Here is an 18,997-nt window from a genome sequence, read left to right on the forward strand (position 1 = left end):
AGAGAGAGAGAGAGAGAGAGAGAGAGAGAGAGAGAGAGAGAGAGAGAGAAAATATAATATGCACTACTAACAAGAGAGAGGGAGGGAGGGAGGGAGGAAGGGAGGGAGGGAAAACAAAACTCCAGATACAATTTAACGGTTACCGACTATCCACCTAAACTCAACAAAGCCTGTTCACCAGTGGCATTAATATGTTTTATCCTAAATATGATTTATTATTTCATTCACAAATAAACAATAGAAATTTGAGCCTTTCAAGATTAAAAAGGGGAGGTGCACTTTCTATTTGCTTCAAGCACCACGGTTATGAAACCCACTAGATTCTAAACAAAGCCATTAAAACATATACAGTGATTTAGAAAAACAGGAAAAAAATCCAGAAACAAAAACAAACAAACAAACAAAAACCCATAAGCCCTCTGGAGAGACATGTAAAGATTTAACTTATATTTGAGGTTGGAAAAGGTTTTGAGTTTAATCTTTATTGTCACCTCTATGTAACTCTCTTCTGGACTTTGCTACATCATAACTCTATCAACAAAATAAAGCAAACTTTTCAATGGGTAGTCTGACTAAATAATCTAAAATATATATATATTTTACAAATGTCTTACCTTAGACCATAGTCATTTTTGGCTGATAATCTAAATTTACAACCCATTGCTGGTGAGAGTTTGGTAATTTTAAATTGCTTCTGTGAGCCCATGTAACACTGACAGAATTCTCCATTTCCTTTCCCCTAGGAGAAATGGCTAGTTATTATATATAATATGCACTACCAACAAGAGACAAATCCATATGAGTTCCTGTTTGATAGTTGTTTACTAGATGGCACAGTATACAGCATCAGAACTCTGTTACACATACCATGGGTCTTAAGAAAAGGCTGAGACACTGAACATCTTATGTATGGTTGACTTCAGGTGCAGAATTCCAAGAGCAGAAGTAGCTCTCCAAGTAGCCAAGCATGGTTTCTTGAATTAAATATGGTGTTTCAGTCAATGCTAAATTTCTGGCCATAATAAGGTATGGGCCTTATAATCTCCACAGGGGACAAGTAGTGATGGCAACAGGCTGCTCTCTGAGACAGACAAGTAGCCACTTACCACTAACTCAGGAAAAGTTCTTTGTGAAGAGTTTATAAACCTATCTCCAAACCTCCTCCTAGACACTGCTAAGTGTCTTTAAAATAAAGGCCGGAAGCAGCAACTGCTTCAAAAGTTACATATAACACTGAAGTATTCTAGCAGAAGTGGGAGCAGCACAATTAGATAACAAAGAGGAAAAGTTAGGCCACCCCAGGACAACTGGAAACTCAGTAATGCTGGGTGTGAAATCAAATGGGCATCTCCTCTTTTCCCACCTATTTTTCACCCCTGTACCTTGGTCAAGGGCAGTTGGGGCTACTTCTGCTTCTCGGAGAATGACTGCATCTGGCTGTAAAACTGAACTGTCTTATTATTTTTAATAGTATTTAGCTAAACCTACTGCATAGTCTAAGCACAAAATCACATATTCTGAATAATGGTAGATTTTGTTCTCTTGTCTGGACACTATGACTATATCATGAGTTTAAAGTCATTAAATAAATTACAACTTCTTGAATAATATAAACTGGTATAATAGAATGTAGAGTAGTATATTTGGCTAGTGGATACTTTAAAAAGAAATCCCTTGTTTAGTAATGCTATAAAATTATTGAACAATGAATAAGGTTCTTATTCCTGCTACATTTTAGCATTTTCCCTCCCATCACCTATGAAGTCTTCTGTGATTTGTCAAAAGCAATTTTATTCTGAATTTTCTTAGCATTTTTGGAACAAAACCTTCTTAGTTATGCTTTATTATTCTTTTAATATATACCATTGAATCTCCACATTATCAATAGAATTTCCACTCTCTCTGGCACCTTTTCTTTGCTTGGTATAAACAACAGGATTAGAGAGAATGGAATAATTCTCAAATACAAGATAGAAACAAGAAAACAATGCATTAAAACTGTATAGCCCATTGTGTTGCTGTGGCTGTCAGAGATGCTCAAGACCTAATAATCCCTAGTCTCCAAATGTCACCTTAGATGGTGACAGGATGAACAATCTGGCTAGATTAAGGGTCTTGAGAAAGAGGGTTACCCTTGATTATGTGGACCAGCCACAAAGGTAAGCACAGACAGTCTCCTGAGACGGGCACTGAGTCAAGAGTACGGGATGGCAGCATGGCCATGGGCCACAGGAAACTGGCTGGGACAGGAAACAGTTCTAGAACCATTGGAAGGAACAGTCATGTTGACACATTAATTTTGGCTCAGTGAAAACTGTTTTATTTTTGGCTTTCAGAACTGTAAGATGTTGTTTAAATCATCAGTTTTATGGTAATTTTCTATACAGGAAACAAATAGTCTTGCTATTAAGGCTGACATGGGAAAAAAATAGTGCCTTTCCCAAGGCAATTATAAAGCAAAGCTGTTCCCCCCAACTCTGTCTGTCTATCTCTGTCTCTCTCTGTATGTGTGTGTGTGTGTGTGTGTGTGTGTGTGTGTGTGCTCGAGCGCGCATACACGCGCTTAAACCAGTGCCTCGAACTTGTTAGGCTCTACCACCAAGTTATATCCCAAACTCCTCAAGTGACTATTTTGATAGTATGTTGGAACACAGTCCATGAAAGAAGCTATGTAAGTTTTCTGACAACTTGTGAGAAATCTCCAAGTGAACACAAGTCTTGTAAACTGTTCCTCCATACCATTGACTGTTCCTCTATAGCATGGTTGTTCTTAGAATGTGCTTGGTGCCCCTCCCAGGAGTAGTGGGTAGAGTTCACTTTAGATTACTCACTACAACTTGCTATGTTATTTGTTTATATGCCTCTATGGAAATGCATGTTTTTGTCTTTGTTACTGTACACTTTACTCAAACCTCCCTTCAGACAATACATTGTCTGATGCTCTGAATCAAGCTGGCTAGTGCATGAGACTTTGTCGGCCTCACTTTCAGGCCCCATCTCCCACATTCACACTGCCAAAGAGAGTGGTAACAATGGTGGTTGCTGAAACACACACCATCCTCCTTCACGGGCAAGTCCGGTTAGTTATGTTCGCTAAGGACACTTACTTAACCATCTAGTTGCCCACCATACAAAATATTGTTTCCTAAGAGAAATACAACTAAAACATAGAAAACATTATTTTGTGTGAAGATACACCGCTTAAGTTTAACCACTAATAAAGATTCAATGTACTTACTTCATCCCATTCTAAAATAAAACTTTGGATTTTAGAACCATTGTCACTAGGTGCCTGAAACAGGGTCAAAAAAAAAAAAAAAAAAAAAAAGAGAGAGAGGGAGAGAGAGAGAGAGAAGAAATTAGACATAAATAACAAGCAACCTACTTTATGTCACAGATGTTGTCTGTGACTTAGCCTTTAAAAATGGTCACAGAGGAAATGAGTGCAGGTTCCATGGTTAAGAGCAATTGGTGCTCTTACAGACAACACAGGTTTGGTTACCAGAATCCACATGGTGTCTCGAAACCATCCCTAATTCCAGTTACTGAAGACCTGATGCCCTCTTTAGGCCTTGGTGGACATCAGACATACAAACTGCACATAAATACAAGCAGGCAAACACTCATATACATAAAAACTAGAAAAATAAAGCAAGAGGCCATCTACATAACTATATTAACTTTCATAATTCTTTTAAAAATCATTTGCCCATTAGATTTTATCAGGTTTAAATTCCCACTATTTTTACTGTAACTAACCTTACAGTGTAATTAGATAATCTGTAATATACCAAAGAACAGAGTGCTAATGGGTATGCTGCTAGACAGAGGGCTGTGCTGGGATCCCTGTTGCTAGACACAGCATGCCCATCACCCCAGACTGCATAATCTGTTTGGCTTTAGGAGAACTTCTTGGCATTTCACTATAGCATTAATCATTCTTGGAATGAGAACTCCAATCTCCTTTCCATTAAGTTTCCCCTCCTACAACTTCAATCCGCTTCTCTTTTGTAGAACAAACCATCTTAAAACTCTGTATCTAAAGAAACTCTACTCTGAGATTCCTAATATCTTACATTAGAATTTTACACAAAATATTGAGTCAGAATAGTAACTACTAATTGACACAGCAAAAACAGTTCCAAGTGATTACAATGAGAAGAGGGGGAAGAAACGATTCTTGGAAGTCCCAGCTGTTTTGTAACAGAAGAAAAGATTTCATAGACAGAGACTGAAAGTAGGGAGAAGGTAAAAATTTATTTTCCAAGAGTTCATGGCTCTAAATTGTCTTAGTCTAGCTGCTAAGTCGTCATGGTTCCTTTACTTAAAAAAGCTTTTTTTTTTTTTTTTTTTTTTTGCGGGGGGGTGTGAAGATATAATGCCCACTTTCAATAACCCAAAGTCCACCTTCCTGTTGTCCTCCAAGGAAACTATTATGTGTAAAGCGTTTTACATACCTCACTGAATTATCACCCCATCTTTATGTTGTCCCTTTATTGAAATTATACAAAAGACAAAATGAGAGCTTCAAAGTAATTCAACTTACTAAGACAACTGAGAGAGAATGATAGCAAGTTTTAAAAAAGAAGTGGGGTAACGGGGACAAAAGTCAGTTGTAGTGTTTGCCTAACACATGGAAGACTCTATCATCAATCCTCAAGTCTCTGGTATGGGAGAGGGTATCCTCAGATTATTTAAAAGAGAATCAATTGGGCACCATCTTGATCAGATTGAGGCTTTTTTTTTGATTGCCAGTTGATGTGGGAGGGTCCAGGCCACCATGGAGATACTATCTCTAGGTAGGTGGGCCTAGGAGCAAGCCAGTAAGTAGTGTTCTTCCATGGTTCTACTCTGACTTCTAGTGAGACTCTAACCTGTGCGATAAAATAAACTCTATTCTCTTGCAAGTTGGTTTTCGCCAGTGACAACAGCAGCAGAAAGTGAGTTATCTGAAGGCATAAGAAGCAAGCACCTACTTTATTGTACAATGAGAAAAACATGCTATTTAAGTTAACACTCTTTTGGTCTCCAAAAACAATTGACATTTTTTTTTTTTTTTTTTTTTGGTTTTTCGAGACAGGGTTTCTCTGTGTAGCNCTGGCTGTCCTGGAACTCACTTTGTAGACCAGGCTGACCTTGAACTCAGAAATCCGCCTGCCTCTGCCTCCCGAGTGCTGGGATTAAAGGCGTGCGCCACCACGCCCGGCAACAATTGACATTTTAACACATGGAGAGAAAAGGAAAAAAGAAGAGTGTCTACTTAGAAATCCTCCATGGATATTCTTACCTTCCACTGCAAGGTGAGTGAATTTTTGGTCCGGTTGGCTATTCTTGGTGCATTGGGGGGATCAGGCTCACAGCTTAAGGTCGTAAAGCTTTCCGCTTCTGAAGGAATTCCCTTGATTGAATTGGACTCTGCCTGCACTCTATGGGATAAAATAGTTTTATCCACTTTTACTTTCAACAGTATCAGCTTTAAATATATACAGGTAGTAAGGTGACTTTCAAATATTCTACCAAGAAAATATAAGAATTATCTAGAAGTAAAGAATATCTCTTAAAAATAGAAAAATAGTATAAACCAGTGTTTTTATTTTACTGTAACTCAAAGTAAGAAAGAGAATTAAAATGTAGACATGTCTATACACACCCACAAACACACACACACAATTTCCCAAACTAATAATTTTCTAAAAAAAATATTTTTAGTTAACTTTCTATTCTACTTGACTTAAAAAAATTTGAATATTAACCCACGCTATTCATGATTCAATAATGGTGTCAATCCAGTTGAAACAGATTAGGTTGGACAATGCTTTGATTGGAAGTACAGAAAACTTACAGCATTAATGTAAAATGGGAATACTCCTAACTATAAATGTTCTTTTGAAAAACAGGGTGACCAAATATTGAGCCTCTGCTGGGGAGGCCTCTGAGTAAAAACTTAACAAAATATACTGGGAAACTATAAGATATTATCAGAATTGGTCCTATTAAATGTGGAATTCTGAGATCCTTAAAAATCCCAAGGTCCCTCCAAAACATGATGCAGATGACTACACATCGAGCATCGTTTATGATTCTGTGTATAAACACCTCAGAAGCTAGGGCAAGCTCGCAGGGCTAAAGCAAATCTTGCAGATCCTCTACAGAGTCCTTCTAACCCTTCACCTCTGACAGGGTAATTAGCTCTTTCCTTTACTTTACTGTAACACATTTGAGTTAAATATTTTTAAGTGTTGTGGATGATTTTGAGAAATGATAATAACGCAGTAGAAAAATTAAAGTCCACTATTTAGTTTAAAATATAGTCTAGATTTTAAAGGCAATCATTAATGACAACAACAAAAGCTAAGTCTCGCCCTCTGCAGTGCTTGTCACATGGAAGCAAGGGTACACAGTCCTTACTTTGCATGGTAATCTGTGGCTGGTTTGAGATCATTTAAAGTGACACTTGTTTCTTCTCCTCTGAAAAAGGAAAAAAAGAATACGTAATACAATTGGCAATAAGCCCTTTATCACAAACTGTTAACCCATGTAACATAAAAGAACAGGACCAGAAAACACCTACACATAAACACTTCTGTATTTCCCTTCCTTCCCAGTGCTGGACACCAGGACTTCATAATTAAAGAGCTCTGGTACAGCTGTCTCGTTCACTTCGCCGTTAATGAAGCTGGATGGTGGCGACCAGGTGAGCAGGACAGTCCTTGCCTGAATGTCTGAGGCCTAGGAAACAAAATGGCAACAGGTGAAAGCACTATGAATCAAATGCACAATGAGTAGTGAGCTCTCTGATGGGCACAGAACTGCACAAAGCAGCAGCAGCCCAAACTACCCCAAACAGCTCACAGCAGGATGCTCTATGCCAGAGGAGATGAATTTGTTGTGAAGACGAAAGACAGACAAAATAGAAAGACTGATGTGGTCCATTCCAAACTGTACAGTGAGTGCCACATTAAACGATGGGTGAAGGTAACTTTTAAACTCATCTGAGCATTCATTTTCTATTCACCAAGTATATATCAGGAAGGAAACAAAATGAATTAAAAAAATGAACGAAGGGCATTAATGTTTCAAGGAGACAAACCACAAATGCACCACACATTAAAGAGTGTAGGTGCAAGCACTGTTATAAAGGCAGCTGTTACAATGAGACACTGCTCTAACCACCAGACAGGAGAATATGAAAAAGCTGAGGATTAGTATGTTGAGGGTACAGAGAAATGGGCATGTAGAATGAGAACAGGAATGTATGCTGTTACAGCCCTTGCTCAGGGCTATTTGGGAAACAAGTAGTTTGTTCTACCTATTTACCTTCCTGTCTCTGTCTGTTTGTCTGTCTGTCTGTCTATATCTATCTATCTATCTATCTATCTATCTATCTATCTATCTATCTATGGTCAGCCTGTCTGTCTGTCTGTCTACCTACCTACCTATCTCAGGTCTCACAATATAGGCAAGGCTAAACCAGAATGTGAGTTCCTCCAGCCTCAGCTTCCTCAGTTCTGGGATTATAAACCTGTATACTTCCATGCCAGACTGTATTTACTTTTAGATTTAAGAATTTCACTTCAGTATTTTCTTCTCTCAGGACACTACCCTACAAACTGTAAAAGTGCACAAGTACACTCACTTCAAAATGTTCACTGCAGCATGACTGAGGGCAGCAAGCTGGAAACACAGGTGCTGGCCTCTAATACTGGTGCTACCTCTTAAAACATCCCTATTCATGTATTTAAAAAGAATGAGAAAAGTTTCATTAATATACTGGTGATACCTAAGGGTATGGAAAAAAGAAAAGCTGGGTGGTAGTGTATAGTACTTTGTTAAATAGTAAGTGCTCAAAGACGCCTGAAATGTACTATACAAGTAAACTTACTGCTACCTTTTGGTGTTTGTTTTCTGTTCATATGTAGAAGTTGTAAGAGGAAAAAAGACAAGAGGTTTTAATTGCTTTATACATACATGCTCTTATTGAATAATTCTGAGAGAGAGTATGTTTCTCGTATAGCAGTGGCCTAATAAAAGAGAAAGTGGTATAGGAATTAGACATAGTCTGAAGATTAGCACAGGAATGGGGCTGGTGAGATGGCTCTGAGGGTAAAGGCACTTGGTATGTAAGCTTTGTACCCCAAGTTTGTAACCAGAACCTACATAAATGTGGAAGGAGAGGATTGACTTCACAGTACTCTTCGACTGTCACATGAGTATCAAGGCAAGCACGCTTAGGAACACATGGGATGAATACAATGTAAAAGATCATATATATATATATATATATATACATTAATTAATTTCATGTATATGAGTATACTGTCACTCTCTCAGGCACACCAGAAGAGGGCATCAGATCCCATTAAATATGGTTGTGAGCCACTGGGAATTGAAACTCAGGACTTCTGAAAGAGCAGTCAGTGCTCCTAACCGCTGAGTCAACTCTCCAGTCTCTCATATATATTCTTAATTATTGTTTCCAAATGTAAAATTAAACCACATCACAGCAAAAACAAGCCTAATAGTGAATATAACTTTCTTTTTGAAAGTTCTCCAAGCCTGAATAATTTCCAAATTTTCTGCTTTTGTGAAGTTAGGGGAACACAAAAGTTTACTTACTGTAATGCTGTCATAAATTCTTCAATGGACTTAAAATGACTCTACATTAAACAGTGTCTATCTGGCTATTAGCTGGTAGATGGGACAGACTTTTGTTTTTGTTTAAACATAAGCACACTGTTCCTGTCACATGCATGTGTGCGCTCATGTACATCCCATTAGGTGTCTTGACCCCACAGAATGACAAGGTCAATAGGACTAAGGAGATGGTTATGGAGCTAGACTAACTGGCATTGATCGGCCTTCTGAAATCCATCTGCCTATTAGGCCTGTGGTTCATTACTGCACTTCACAAAGACAGACAGTAGGAAAGCATTAAGTAGGAAATCATGAAATGAAAACTTTTTTGGCCAATACTGAATTCTTTCCTGCTTCTTTCATTGGACTCAACCCTAAGCTTAAGATGTTATATAGCCATGCACTTATCAAAACTAAGAACACCGGGAAATCCTGTTACCTAAACACTATTTATCCTAAGGAGAAGCCAAGCTCTGTTTCTAACTATCACCTACACAGACTTTTCCAGGATTATGTTCAGCTTGGCAAATACAGCTAAGAGAAATTTTGGGCAGACTATTTTTGCAGCCCTTTGTTACAGAAAAATGTTTGCTCTCTACTTCTATTAAAAAGCTAGACTCTTATTCTTACATATATATCCATATTAAGTAAGCCATTTGAGAAATGCTTACTTGGAGTGAGCAATAGAAAATTATCTGAGAAGTTCATTTCAAAAAGAATTTTTTGTTGTCGTTGTTTTTGTAATATAAAACACAACGTCTTGTCATACACTTGGGCCAGGGGTTCTGGAACTCAAGATTCTTGCCTAGGCCTCCCAGGTGCTGAGACTGTAGGCAGGCCCCATGCCACCACACCACCATGCCTACTGCTTTAACAGATCCTGAAGGATTAGGAAAAATCTAATCTAGATCTCCTAAGGAAGGAAAGTAGGTGATTAATTCGGGAATGATTTAACTCCTAAGTTTATACAGAAAACTAACTTTTAAGGAAAACCTGGTAATTTCACTCTCATAAGAACCAGGTAGGTGTGTATGTGTGTGTGTGTGTGTGTATACGCTTGAGAGTGAGCGAGCAAGGGTTACAGGAGACTGGTAGGCAGTTATGAAAGTCCTGAAAATACTAAGTGACCAGAAATGACAATTGCAGCTCGGCAATTAACAAGAAAGAACGTAGGACAAACAATGCTTTAGAAGGCTGTTTGTGTTATTGGGGCCAGGTAGATTATAAAAAGGTTATCTAAAAGAAACAAAAGTGGACCTACACACAACTACTCTAAAATTCGTGTGTGAGGAGTGATGTGTATGTGTCAGGGACAGGGCAGAGAAGCACAGGTCTCAAAAATTCAGTCCTGCTGACTGCTGGAGAACTAAAGGTAAAGGAGGAGTCAGAGGTGAGCCTGACACTGCAGCCTACTCAGATAACAAGTGTCCACTGGGGATGTATGAAAATCACACATGGTCTCTCATTCTATGTCGTTTTCATTTTAGACAAAAAAGACGGAAAGGTTTTGAAAGTAAGATAAACTATCTTTTAAGTATTGCTGGCAAAGCAACCCATTCAAGTGCTCTTTAGGATGTCTTTCAGCTGATTTAGAAAATGGATGGAACTGTTTCCTCTTGTATGCTACTTTAGAAATACAATATACTTTCATATTTATCTCATTCGATTTTCACTGCTCTCAAAAGCAGGCAAAACATGCACACCTGTCTTTTTACAGGAAGAACATTTAGAAGTGTTAAGTGACTCACGGATGCTCAACCAGTGGGCAGTCTGAGTAGCCCAGAGCTGAATCCAACTCTGTGAAGCAGCTAAGAAGTGACACACCTGTGTAAGAACAGGTGTGAAAATGGACAGTGGTCAAGAAGAACAGGCAGACAATGAAAGCGACACTAGAAGCTGCTGCATTGTTATGAACCTGTGAGGCAGGTTGTTGTGTTTGCCAGTTTCTAATACAGTAAAACTTACAGGAAGCTAACCTTGAAAGGAACTCAGAATGCCATGGACTGTGACAAAGACTGTACGGTAAAGATTACAATATTTTTGAATTTCCAAAAAATGCTAAAGTAGAAAAAAACAGCCACACTCAACTGTCGGATGGATGTGTGATTAAGAAGTGAGGAGCTGGCCTGTAGTGCGCTAGCAATCCTAGGATGCAGGAGCCTAGGGCGGGAGGGCTATAAGCTTGCAGACAGCTTGGATCACATAGGAAGACCCTGCCTCTGAAAACAAACAAAGGACACACACAAAGTGAGAAAGGAACTTGAGAGCTCTGGCTATGAAATCTGAAGACAGACAGTTCTAGAATTCGTAAACACAGAGAATGGAAAATGGTTCTGAAGAAAGACAATAATGACCTAACAGCAAACACATTTACTTCCAGGCGTGACTGAAACACATGTCAGGATTTTAAACTCAAGAGTTCTATCAAAGATCCCCCACAGAAGAGAACTGCATGCTAGCACGGTCGGTTCAATATACAGGAGGCTATGGCACCCTTCTACTCTATCATTTGGAAGACATGGCTTCAGAAAGGCTTAGCCACATTCCAGGCCAATCAACCCTGAGAGCACGGCTCACTCTGAAGTAAAATGCACACTGACTTTCCCTACAGTGTGCAGCTGAGTTCCACAAGTGAACGTCTTTTCTATTTACGTGGGCATAAATGTATGCTGCAACTGTGCTCCTCCAATGGGCCACGGCCAGTGTCTTTTACACACTGTTATGTGTACAGTACTGCCCCACACCCTCTGCCCCATCCACAACCAAACACCCACTTTTCCTTGAAATTTCAGCTCAAACATTCTTTCAGAAGAAAATTTCCCTAATGCCCTTGGCCAAGGTTTAGTTTCCTTATTAAACACTTGGCAAGCATTCTCTTTGTTCTGGTGGTTCACAATACTTAAAAATGTTTGAAAATTTATTTTACATTAAACGTTTACTAACTGTATGTGTATAGGTGCTTCGCCTCTATATATGTCTCTGCATCACATATGTGCCTGCAAAGTCCAGAAAAGGGTGTTAGGTCCCTGGAATTGGAGTTATAGGTGGTTATGAGCTGCTGTGTGGATGCTGGGAATAGAACCCTGTCCTCTGAGAGCACCAACTGCTCTTTTCCTCTGAGGTATCTCTCCAGCCCTGACACTTAAAAACTGTACATTTATCATGTGATAATGGTTTTATTAAAGGAAGCTGTAGGGACTGGGACCACACTTTGTTTTATAGTCCATCTCCAGCTCCAAGTATGGCATTTTGTTCAGGGTCAAATATTTATGGTGTGAATAAATATATTTAATTTTATGATCTCAATACAAGCATGCAAACCACCAAAAAAATGACTTGTACTTTATAGCTCATAAAATTAATAATAGACAGCAAATTAATCACCCAATCATTAAATAAAAAACTAAAAGAATAAAATTATCCCTCCCCACTTTTAGTATTATACACTTTACTAAACTACATCTTTTTATTTTAGCAAGTAGATTATTTTAAAACTTCACTTTCTGTGGCCACTTTTTAATATTATCTACAAAAAATAACATTAGGTGTTATGTCAACCAAACAGAAATCTTACTAGGAATAGGTAGGGCCACTTCCTTTTCTTTCTTCTTTCTGTTTTTGGTTTTACATAGTTTACAACACCAAGAGATAAAGGTATGACACAGTAACCACGGGCATCTGGTTGGTGTGGGGCAGTCTACCGTCCATGTCATATTCTGCACATCCTCTGTGCACACAACAGTATTTCCATTCAAGCACTGCTGCTTGAACCAGATCGTCTCAGGACGCTGAAGCAGCTGTGTGTCACAGACAGCTGTGTTAGTGTATGTGTTTGATTTGGGAGCACACTGAGCTGCTAAACTGGCAGGTAGAAGGAAACTCAGCCAACTACTACAGAAAGCTGCACAGTTCTTCCCCTGCCATCACAGGCATGACACAGTGACAGTAGTTAAAGTAGATGAGGCATTCTGAAGAACCCACAGCTCTCCTAACCACACTACAGATTGTCTAGAACTGAACATGTAACTTTTAAGGTTCTTTTATTTTTAAGGCTGAATTACTTGCTGCTCACTGAAATTTCTCTTCTAATCCATACCACAGCATTAAGAGTGTTACTCTTTGTTCAACTACCTGTTTATAATCATGGCAAAACCATTCAAGAGAAGTCATGCTGGGCTTAGGACAGACAACCAACTGTGAGCCTTCTAACAGGTGACACCTTGGCATTGCTGCACACAGGTAAACTGCTGCACAACCAAAGCCATCTAAGAGACCATGCCAGAAACCCAGGAGTGATCACCCACAGACCACCCCTCACACTGACAGTGAACACTATCACAAAGATGGCCATGTGAGCCCTATCTTTTTTCTTAAGTGAACCCCTTGAGAAGCTCTAGGTCAGAGCTCTAGGGATTGCTTGCACTCCAACCCTGGCTCTTACTACTTCTTACTTGCTTGTTTCAGTTCCTATCTGTAAAACAGGGGAAACAGTATGTCATGAGCTATAGGAATTGAGTAACACATGTGCATCTCAATTACTCTGGAAAGAGACTGACATCAGCAAACTTTGTCAGCTACTGTGTTCTTCTACTTTTATTCCATCTACATGGTCCATTCTTAAGAGAAAACAAGTTAGAGTGAGAGAGAGCTCGAATGTTTGAATGTATCAGCGGGAGGTCACAGAACAAGAGAGACATGAGCAGCCTAGTTGATGAGGACTGATGCATTCACCCTTTCTAAACAGGCAAAATCAGAACAATCTAGAACACCTTCATGGAGAGGCTGTTAACAATGGCAACAACTTTTAATTTGTTTAAAACTAAGCAAAAAGCTCCAAGTGTGTTTCTTGCCATACTGATGCCATGTCTTCTAGGGGCAGAGAGGTGAAGTTCTTTGCTTTGTAAGCTGAGGGCCGTTTTTAACCAATGCAAAATGGCCTTGTCCTGGCTGGTAAAGCTCTGGGCAGCCTGGTTGATCCCTCACCACGGTATGCTGACAATGGTCCTTGCTCCTGCCTCCTGTCTATGCTCTGTCTGCACTTGTCTCCCTCTATGGAAGCCCAGTGGCATTTTCTTCATTGCTTCAATGTAAAATATTACTTTCCACATTACTCTACCTTCTATACTAGATTTGTCTACACATTTTTTTACTTATTAACATGCAGGAATAGCATAGTAAAATTTTTCTGGATGAGTGAATAAGTAGGTTAATTTCTTTAAGAATAACATGACACAGGAACACAAGCCATACATAGTAAGAGATTAAAATCAAGCCATGAAAGCAGAGTCTGGACTAATGGGGGCGGGAGGTGGGGAGAGGGAAGAGAGAAAAGAGCTACAAAGAGTGCATTGATCGCTGGACTCAGAAATGAATTCCAAACACTGGTATGAACCCCAAGTAACTAAAGGATGATGGAGGAGTGATTATAGAGATTTGTTTTTGTTAGGCTGTGTATCTCTGACTTAAACCTTTACATAAAAGCTAGGATTAAGTCTTAGTGACTGGTGTCTCTGCTAGCTTGCTTATATAATGGTGCAGAGTCACAGCACTTAGAAAGTAGAGGAAGAAAAGAACAAATTAGAGCAAATATTGTAGTTTGATGTTTTCACTAATTCGCACTAAGTTTTTTTCCAAGACTATATCATTGATTTATGTATAATTACGATATCAATTTTTGTCAATAGCACCTTTGCCTATTTCTGCTTTCTTCATATTTTGTTGATAAAACTATTACAATTGATATTTCTTGTTCCACCTTTTATGAATATGAATGCTGCAGTGAACATTTTAATGTAACTTTTAAACAGAAAATGTGATCCCAGCAGTATACTTCCTTGTTTCTTTTAGGTGTCAATGTAGAACTTCCTATGCTTAACAAATTTGAAATTTTTCACTTTGTATGACCATGCCATCTTTTGTATGAGCCCTTGGTAATGTATATACACCATTTTATGTAAGCTTTGTCTTATGTACTTTCTAACTTACTATACCTAGTGTTACAAAGACCTGGGAACTACTCGTGTTCTCCTTGTCTCAATCATGCTTCACCGAGGAAGAATCCCTCTCAGAACACTCACTCCAAGATGAGCCACTACTGGCCTCACATTTCTATGAAGTTAACACAAAGTCTAAGTGAGAATGACAAAATTCTACATGAATACATTAATTAGCAAACACACACACACACACACACACACATGAGCTACTTACCACTGGTTTGACAATGTTGGAAAGAAATGCTTCAAATGCTTTAGTTTCTTCATCTTTTTCTTTAAAAGAATTAAAAAAAACAAAAACAAAAAAGAACTTAAATGCAAAGTTCTCGTCCTCTCCTTTGGTTGTTTTCTAGTTTTTAATCCTTAGTCACACACAGGTGTCTGCAGCCCTTCACAGTTCATCTGCTTCGGTTTCTATGGTACTCGCATGTGTGCATGCAAGTATGCATGTAGACACCACCTATTGTGGCTGTTCTTACATGAGAACAGACTCTCACTCATAATGGACACACCCTCTCTCCTCTGGAAGGCTGCTTGCCATTCTCACATCATCCTTTTCATTGTTCTGCTTTGTACTCAGTGCTGTCTAAGATGGCTTGGAATTTACAACGTTCCTGTCTCAGCCTCCCAGGTACTGAGATTACAGTCATGCACCACCACACCTGGCTTTAACTGGTGAACTAAATATTTGATCATGGTTGCCCAGATAGATGCAATCTGCTGTAGTTCATAGCAACCACTGACATAAAAAACAGAATAAAACAAGCTAAAAAATAAAAACAACAACCAAAAAACCCTTTAGCTCAACTCACTTGGGACATTAGTGCAGAAAAGGATATTCAGACAATCTCAAAAATTGGAGAACATTTTAGTAAATGTTAACATACAAATCATGAAGCCATTAAAGCATTGATTAAAAGGTGCAGAATGAATGTTAAGGAAGATGGAGGTGAGCATATTAATACTTTTGATATTGTTCCCAAAGCTGGGTGCATCCTAGTTGCTGTCACAATAATCAGCTGCATCATTTGATAATTCAACACAGTAAGAATTACGAGTATCACATTAGACAAGTACATTCAAGGACTAAGAAGATTAAGCTGTTAGTATTTGGGAAAAGGCATGTTAGTCTGCCTCACAGGCACATTGGATGAAATATAGTATGGTCTACCTTTAGAAGTTAAAACAGGCAACAGTATCAAGGAAATCTATGGAAATTAAGATAGGCATCAGTGAGAGGCTTAGCATATTGTCAAAGTACCTGGGCACAAACCTCCTCACACTTGAGACAGGCTGTTAACCTAGCTTTTATTTACCTACAGAGACTTGAGTCTAATATATGATAACAAATAGTGTTCAGAGTTTATATGGTGACAGTCACATGTTAGGAGAAGGATCTAAAGAAAAAGTAAAACCTCTGAAGCAAAGGGAAGGAGAATACTATAACTAACTATAGAACATGCAGAGAGAATTGGTTAATGACATAACTAGTTATCATGTATTCATATATAATGAGGCTGGAAAAAATAAAGTTTTGGTACAAGGTAAAACAGCCTTATAAAAGGACCAGAAACAGAAGAAATGACATCTTGGTTAGTCAGTTTTCCTATCAAAGGAAACTTCTTAACTAGTAACATTCATGATAATGTGAAATTACTCCATTGAGATTTCCAAATGCTAAAGCAGCTGTCTAGCAATCATTAAGATTATAAAACATTTCTCACAGTTAAGAAAGCGCTAGGCTATAAATTTATGTGGTCTAGGATGAGATGGTTGAAGGGTGACAATATAATTTTGGCAGTGTAAATGAAAGCTATGAGAGACACTCATGCCCAGAGTTACCTTCTATTTCCGGGTCAACTTGTGTACAGCCTCTCCCACGCCCCGATCTGTTTCTTGCAGATCCTGTGTTCGCACCACTGGTGTTCTGCCCTTTTATGAGTCCATTGTGTTCACTTATGGGAGAAGGGCATTTCTGCGGTGATGGTGGGGGGCTGCTCATTTTATCTTTCTGTGTTCCTTGGCGATCCTTTAATTTTTTCTGCAAGCGTTCATATGTTTTACTAGATCTTTCATCTCTGAAGTTGGACCTGCCGTGTGTAGAGTGGGCATCTAGAAGAAGTAATGCACAAGTTTTAAGACTATCACAATCTCCAAAGGGTTCTGCTACAGCGGAAGCACAGTCAGTAAGCCCATCATCTCATATAAAGTTTATTATAAAATATTATGATACTATGTCTCCACCAACAGACTCAAGCAAGCTTCATGACTTGGTTACAGCTCTATGTAAGTTAGCACAGACATTTCTTTCCTTAACCATTTTCCTAACTATCTCTCCAGAGGACCACAACACTGGTCTGTAAGCTGCTGAGCAATAAGATCAGGCCGACCTGGTTACATGTTTCCTTCACTGTACTATAAGCTATTACCTCTCAACCTTCATCAATCTCAACCATATAAAACAGAAAAAAGATGTCACCAGTCTGAATTATAATTCTAAAACAGAAAATCATCTCTGAAAAAGCTGCAGGAGTTAGCAAACAAAAATTTAGTGTTAAATTTATGTTTTAATTTAAAAAAAAATTTTTATTAGATATTTTCTTCATTTACATTTCAAATGCTATTCCCCAAAGTCCCCTATACCCTCCCCCCGCCCTGCTCCCCTACTCACTCACTCTCACTTCTTGGCCCTGGCGTTCCCCTATACTGGGGCATATAAAGTTTGCAAGACCAAGGAAGGGGCCTCTCTTCCCAATGATGGCCGACTTGGCCATCTTCTACTACATATGCAGTTAGAGACATGCACTCTGGGGGTACTGTTTAGTTCATATTGTTGTTCTACCTATAGGGTTACAGACCCCTTCAGCTCCTTGGGTACTTTCTCTAGCTCCTCCATCGGGGGCTGTGGTGGTTTGTATATTCTTGGATCAGAGAGTGGCACCATTTGGAGGTGTGGCCTTGTCCGAATAGGTGTGACCTGGTTGGAGTAGGTGTGTCACTGTGGGTGTGGGCTTAAGACTCTCACCCAAGTTGCCTGGAAGTCAGTCTTCCCTAGCAGCCTTTGGATGAAGACGTAGAACTCTCAGCTCTGCCTGCGCCATGACAGCCTGGATGCTGCCATGCTCCCACCTTGATGATAATGGACTGAACCTCTGAACCTGTAAGCTAGCCCCAATTAAATGTTTTTTATAAGACTTGCCTTGGTCATGGTGTCTGTTCATAGCAGTAAAACCCTAAGACAGGGGCCCTGTGTTCCATCCTATAGATGACTGTGAGCATTCACTTCTGTATTTGCCAGGCACTGGCATAGCCTCACAAGAGACAGTTATATCAGGGTCCTGTCAGCAAAATCTTGCTGGCATATGCAATATAGTGCCTGCGTTTCATGACTGATTATGGGATGGAGCCCCGGGTGGGGCAGTCTCTGGATGGTCCATCCTTTCATCTTAGCTCCAAACTTTGTCTCTGCAACTCCTTCCATGGGTATTTTATTTCCTATTCTAGGGAGGAATGAAGTATTCATGCATTGGTCTTCCTTCTTGATTTTCTCGTGCTTTGGAAATTGTATCTTGGGTATTCTAGGTTTCTGGGCTAATATCCACTTATCAGTGAGTACATATCAAGTGACTTCTTTTGTGATTGGGTTATCTCCTCCAGATACATCCATTTGGCTAAGAATTTCATAAATTCATTGTTTTAAATAGCTGAGTAGTACTCCATTGTGTAAATGTACCACATTTTCTGTATCCATTCCTCTGTTGAGGGACATCTGGGTTCTTTCCAGCTTCTGGCTATTATAAATAAGGCTGCTATGAACATAGTGGAGCATGTGTCCTTATTACCAGTTGGAACATCTTCTGTGTATATGCCCAGGAGAGGTATTGCAGGATCCTCCGGTAGTACTATGTCCAATTTTCTGAGGAACCGCCAGACTGATTTCCAGAGTGGTTGTATCAGCTTGCAATCCCACCAGGAATGGAGGAGTGTTCCTCTTTCTCCACATCCTAGCCAGCATCTGTGGGGAGCCGGTGTGGCGGTAGTCCCAAGATGGCACCTGGGACTGCAGCCAAGTCTTATGACTTGCACCTGACTTCCTCATACACCTGAAAATAGCCACGTCCATTGTGAGAGCTGCACAGGCGCACCATGACACAAGATCAGGCCATTTGACGAAGGCCAATGAGCTGAGATTATGCTGACTGGGCTGATGGGGCATGGTTGAGGGGTTATACAAGGGATTGCGATTGGGGGCTAAAGAGATTCTTGCTTGCATGTTGAAAGGTTCCTGAATAAACTGCTTTGGGAAGAATGCTGTTTCGTCGCTCTTTTCTGCTGGTCGAAGACAGAAGCAACCAGCATCTGCTGTC

General features: G+C 39.4%; 1 protein-coding gene across 7 annotated transcripts in view; it reads right to left on the bottom strand.

The window, feature by feature from the left end:
- The window catches only part of Fndc3a (fibronectin type III domain containing 3A), a 153,848-nt gene that overhangs the window by 20,976 nt on the left and 113,875 nt on the right, over positions 1 to 18,997 (bottom strand). For all 7 annotated transcript variants that reach the window (XM_021181265.2, XM_021181263.2, XM_029469236.1 and 4 more), the window contains 7 exons: positions 16,473 to 16,742; positions 14,845 to 14,903; positions 6,572 to 6,729; positions 6,409 to 6,468; positions 5,288 to 5,426; positions 3,239 to 3,292; positions 615 to 739 (listed from right to left, as the gene is read on the bottom strand). In XM_021181265.2, the coding sequence (XP_021036924.1) occupies positions 615 to 739; positions 3,239 to 3,292; positions 5,288 to 5,426; positions 6,409 to 6,468; positions 6,572 to 6,729; positions 14,845 to 14,903; positions 16,473 to 16,742 (865 nt within the window). The remainder of the gene's footprint in view (positions 1 to 614; positions 740 to 3,238; positions 3,293 to 5,287; positions 5,427 to 6,408; positions 6,469 to 6,571; positions 6,730 to 14,844; positions 14,904 to 16,472; positions 16,743 to 18,997) is intronic.

Source organism: Mus caroli, chromosome 14 (genome assembly GCF_900094665.2).
Source record: "Mus caroli chromosome 14, CAROLI_EIJ_v1.1, whole genome shotgun sequence".
NCBI classification, from domain to species: Eukaryota; Metazoa; Chordata; class Mammalia; order Rodentia; family Muridae; genus Mus; species Mus caroli.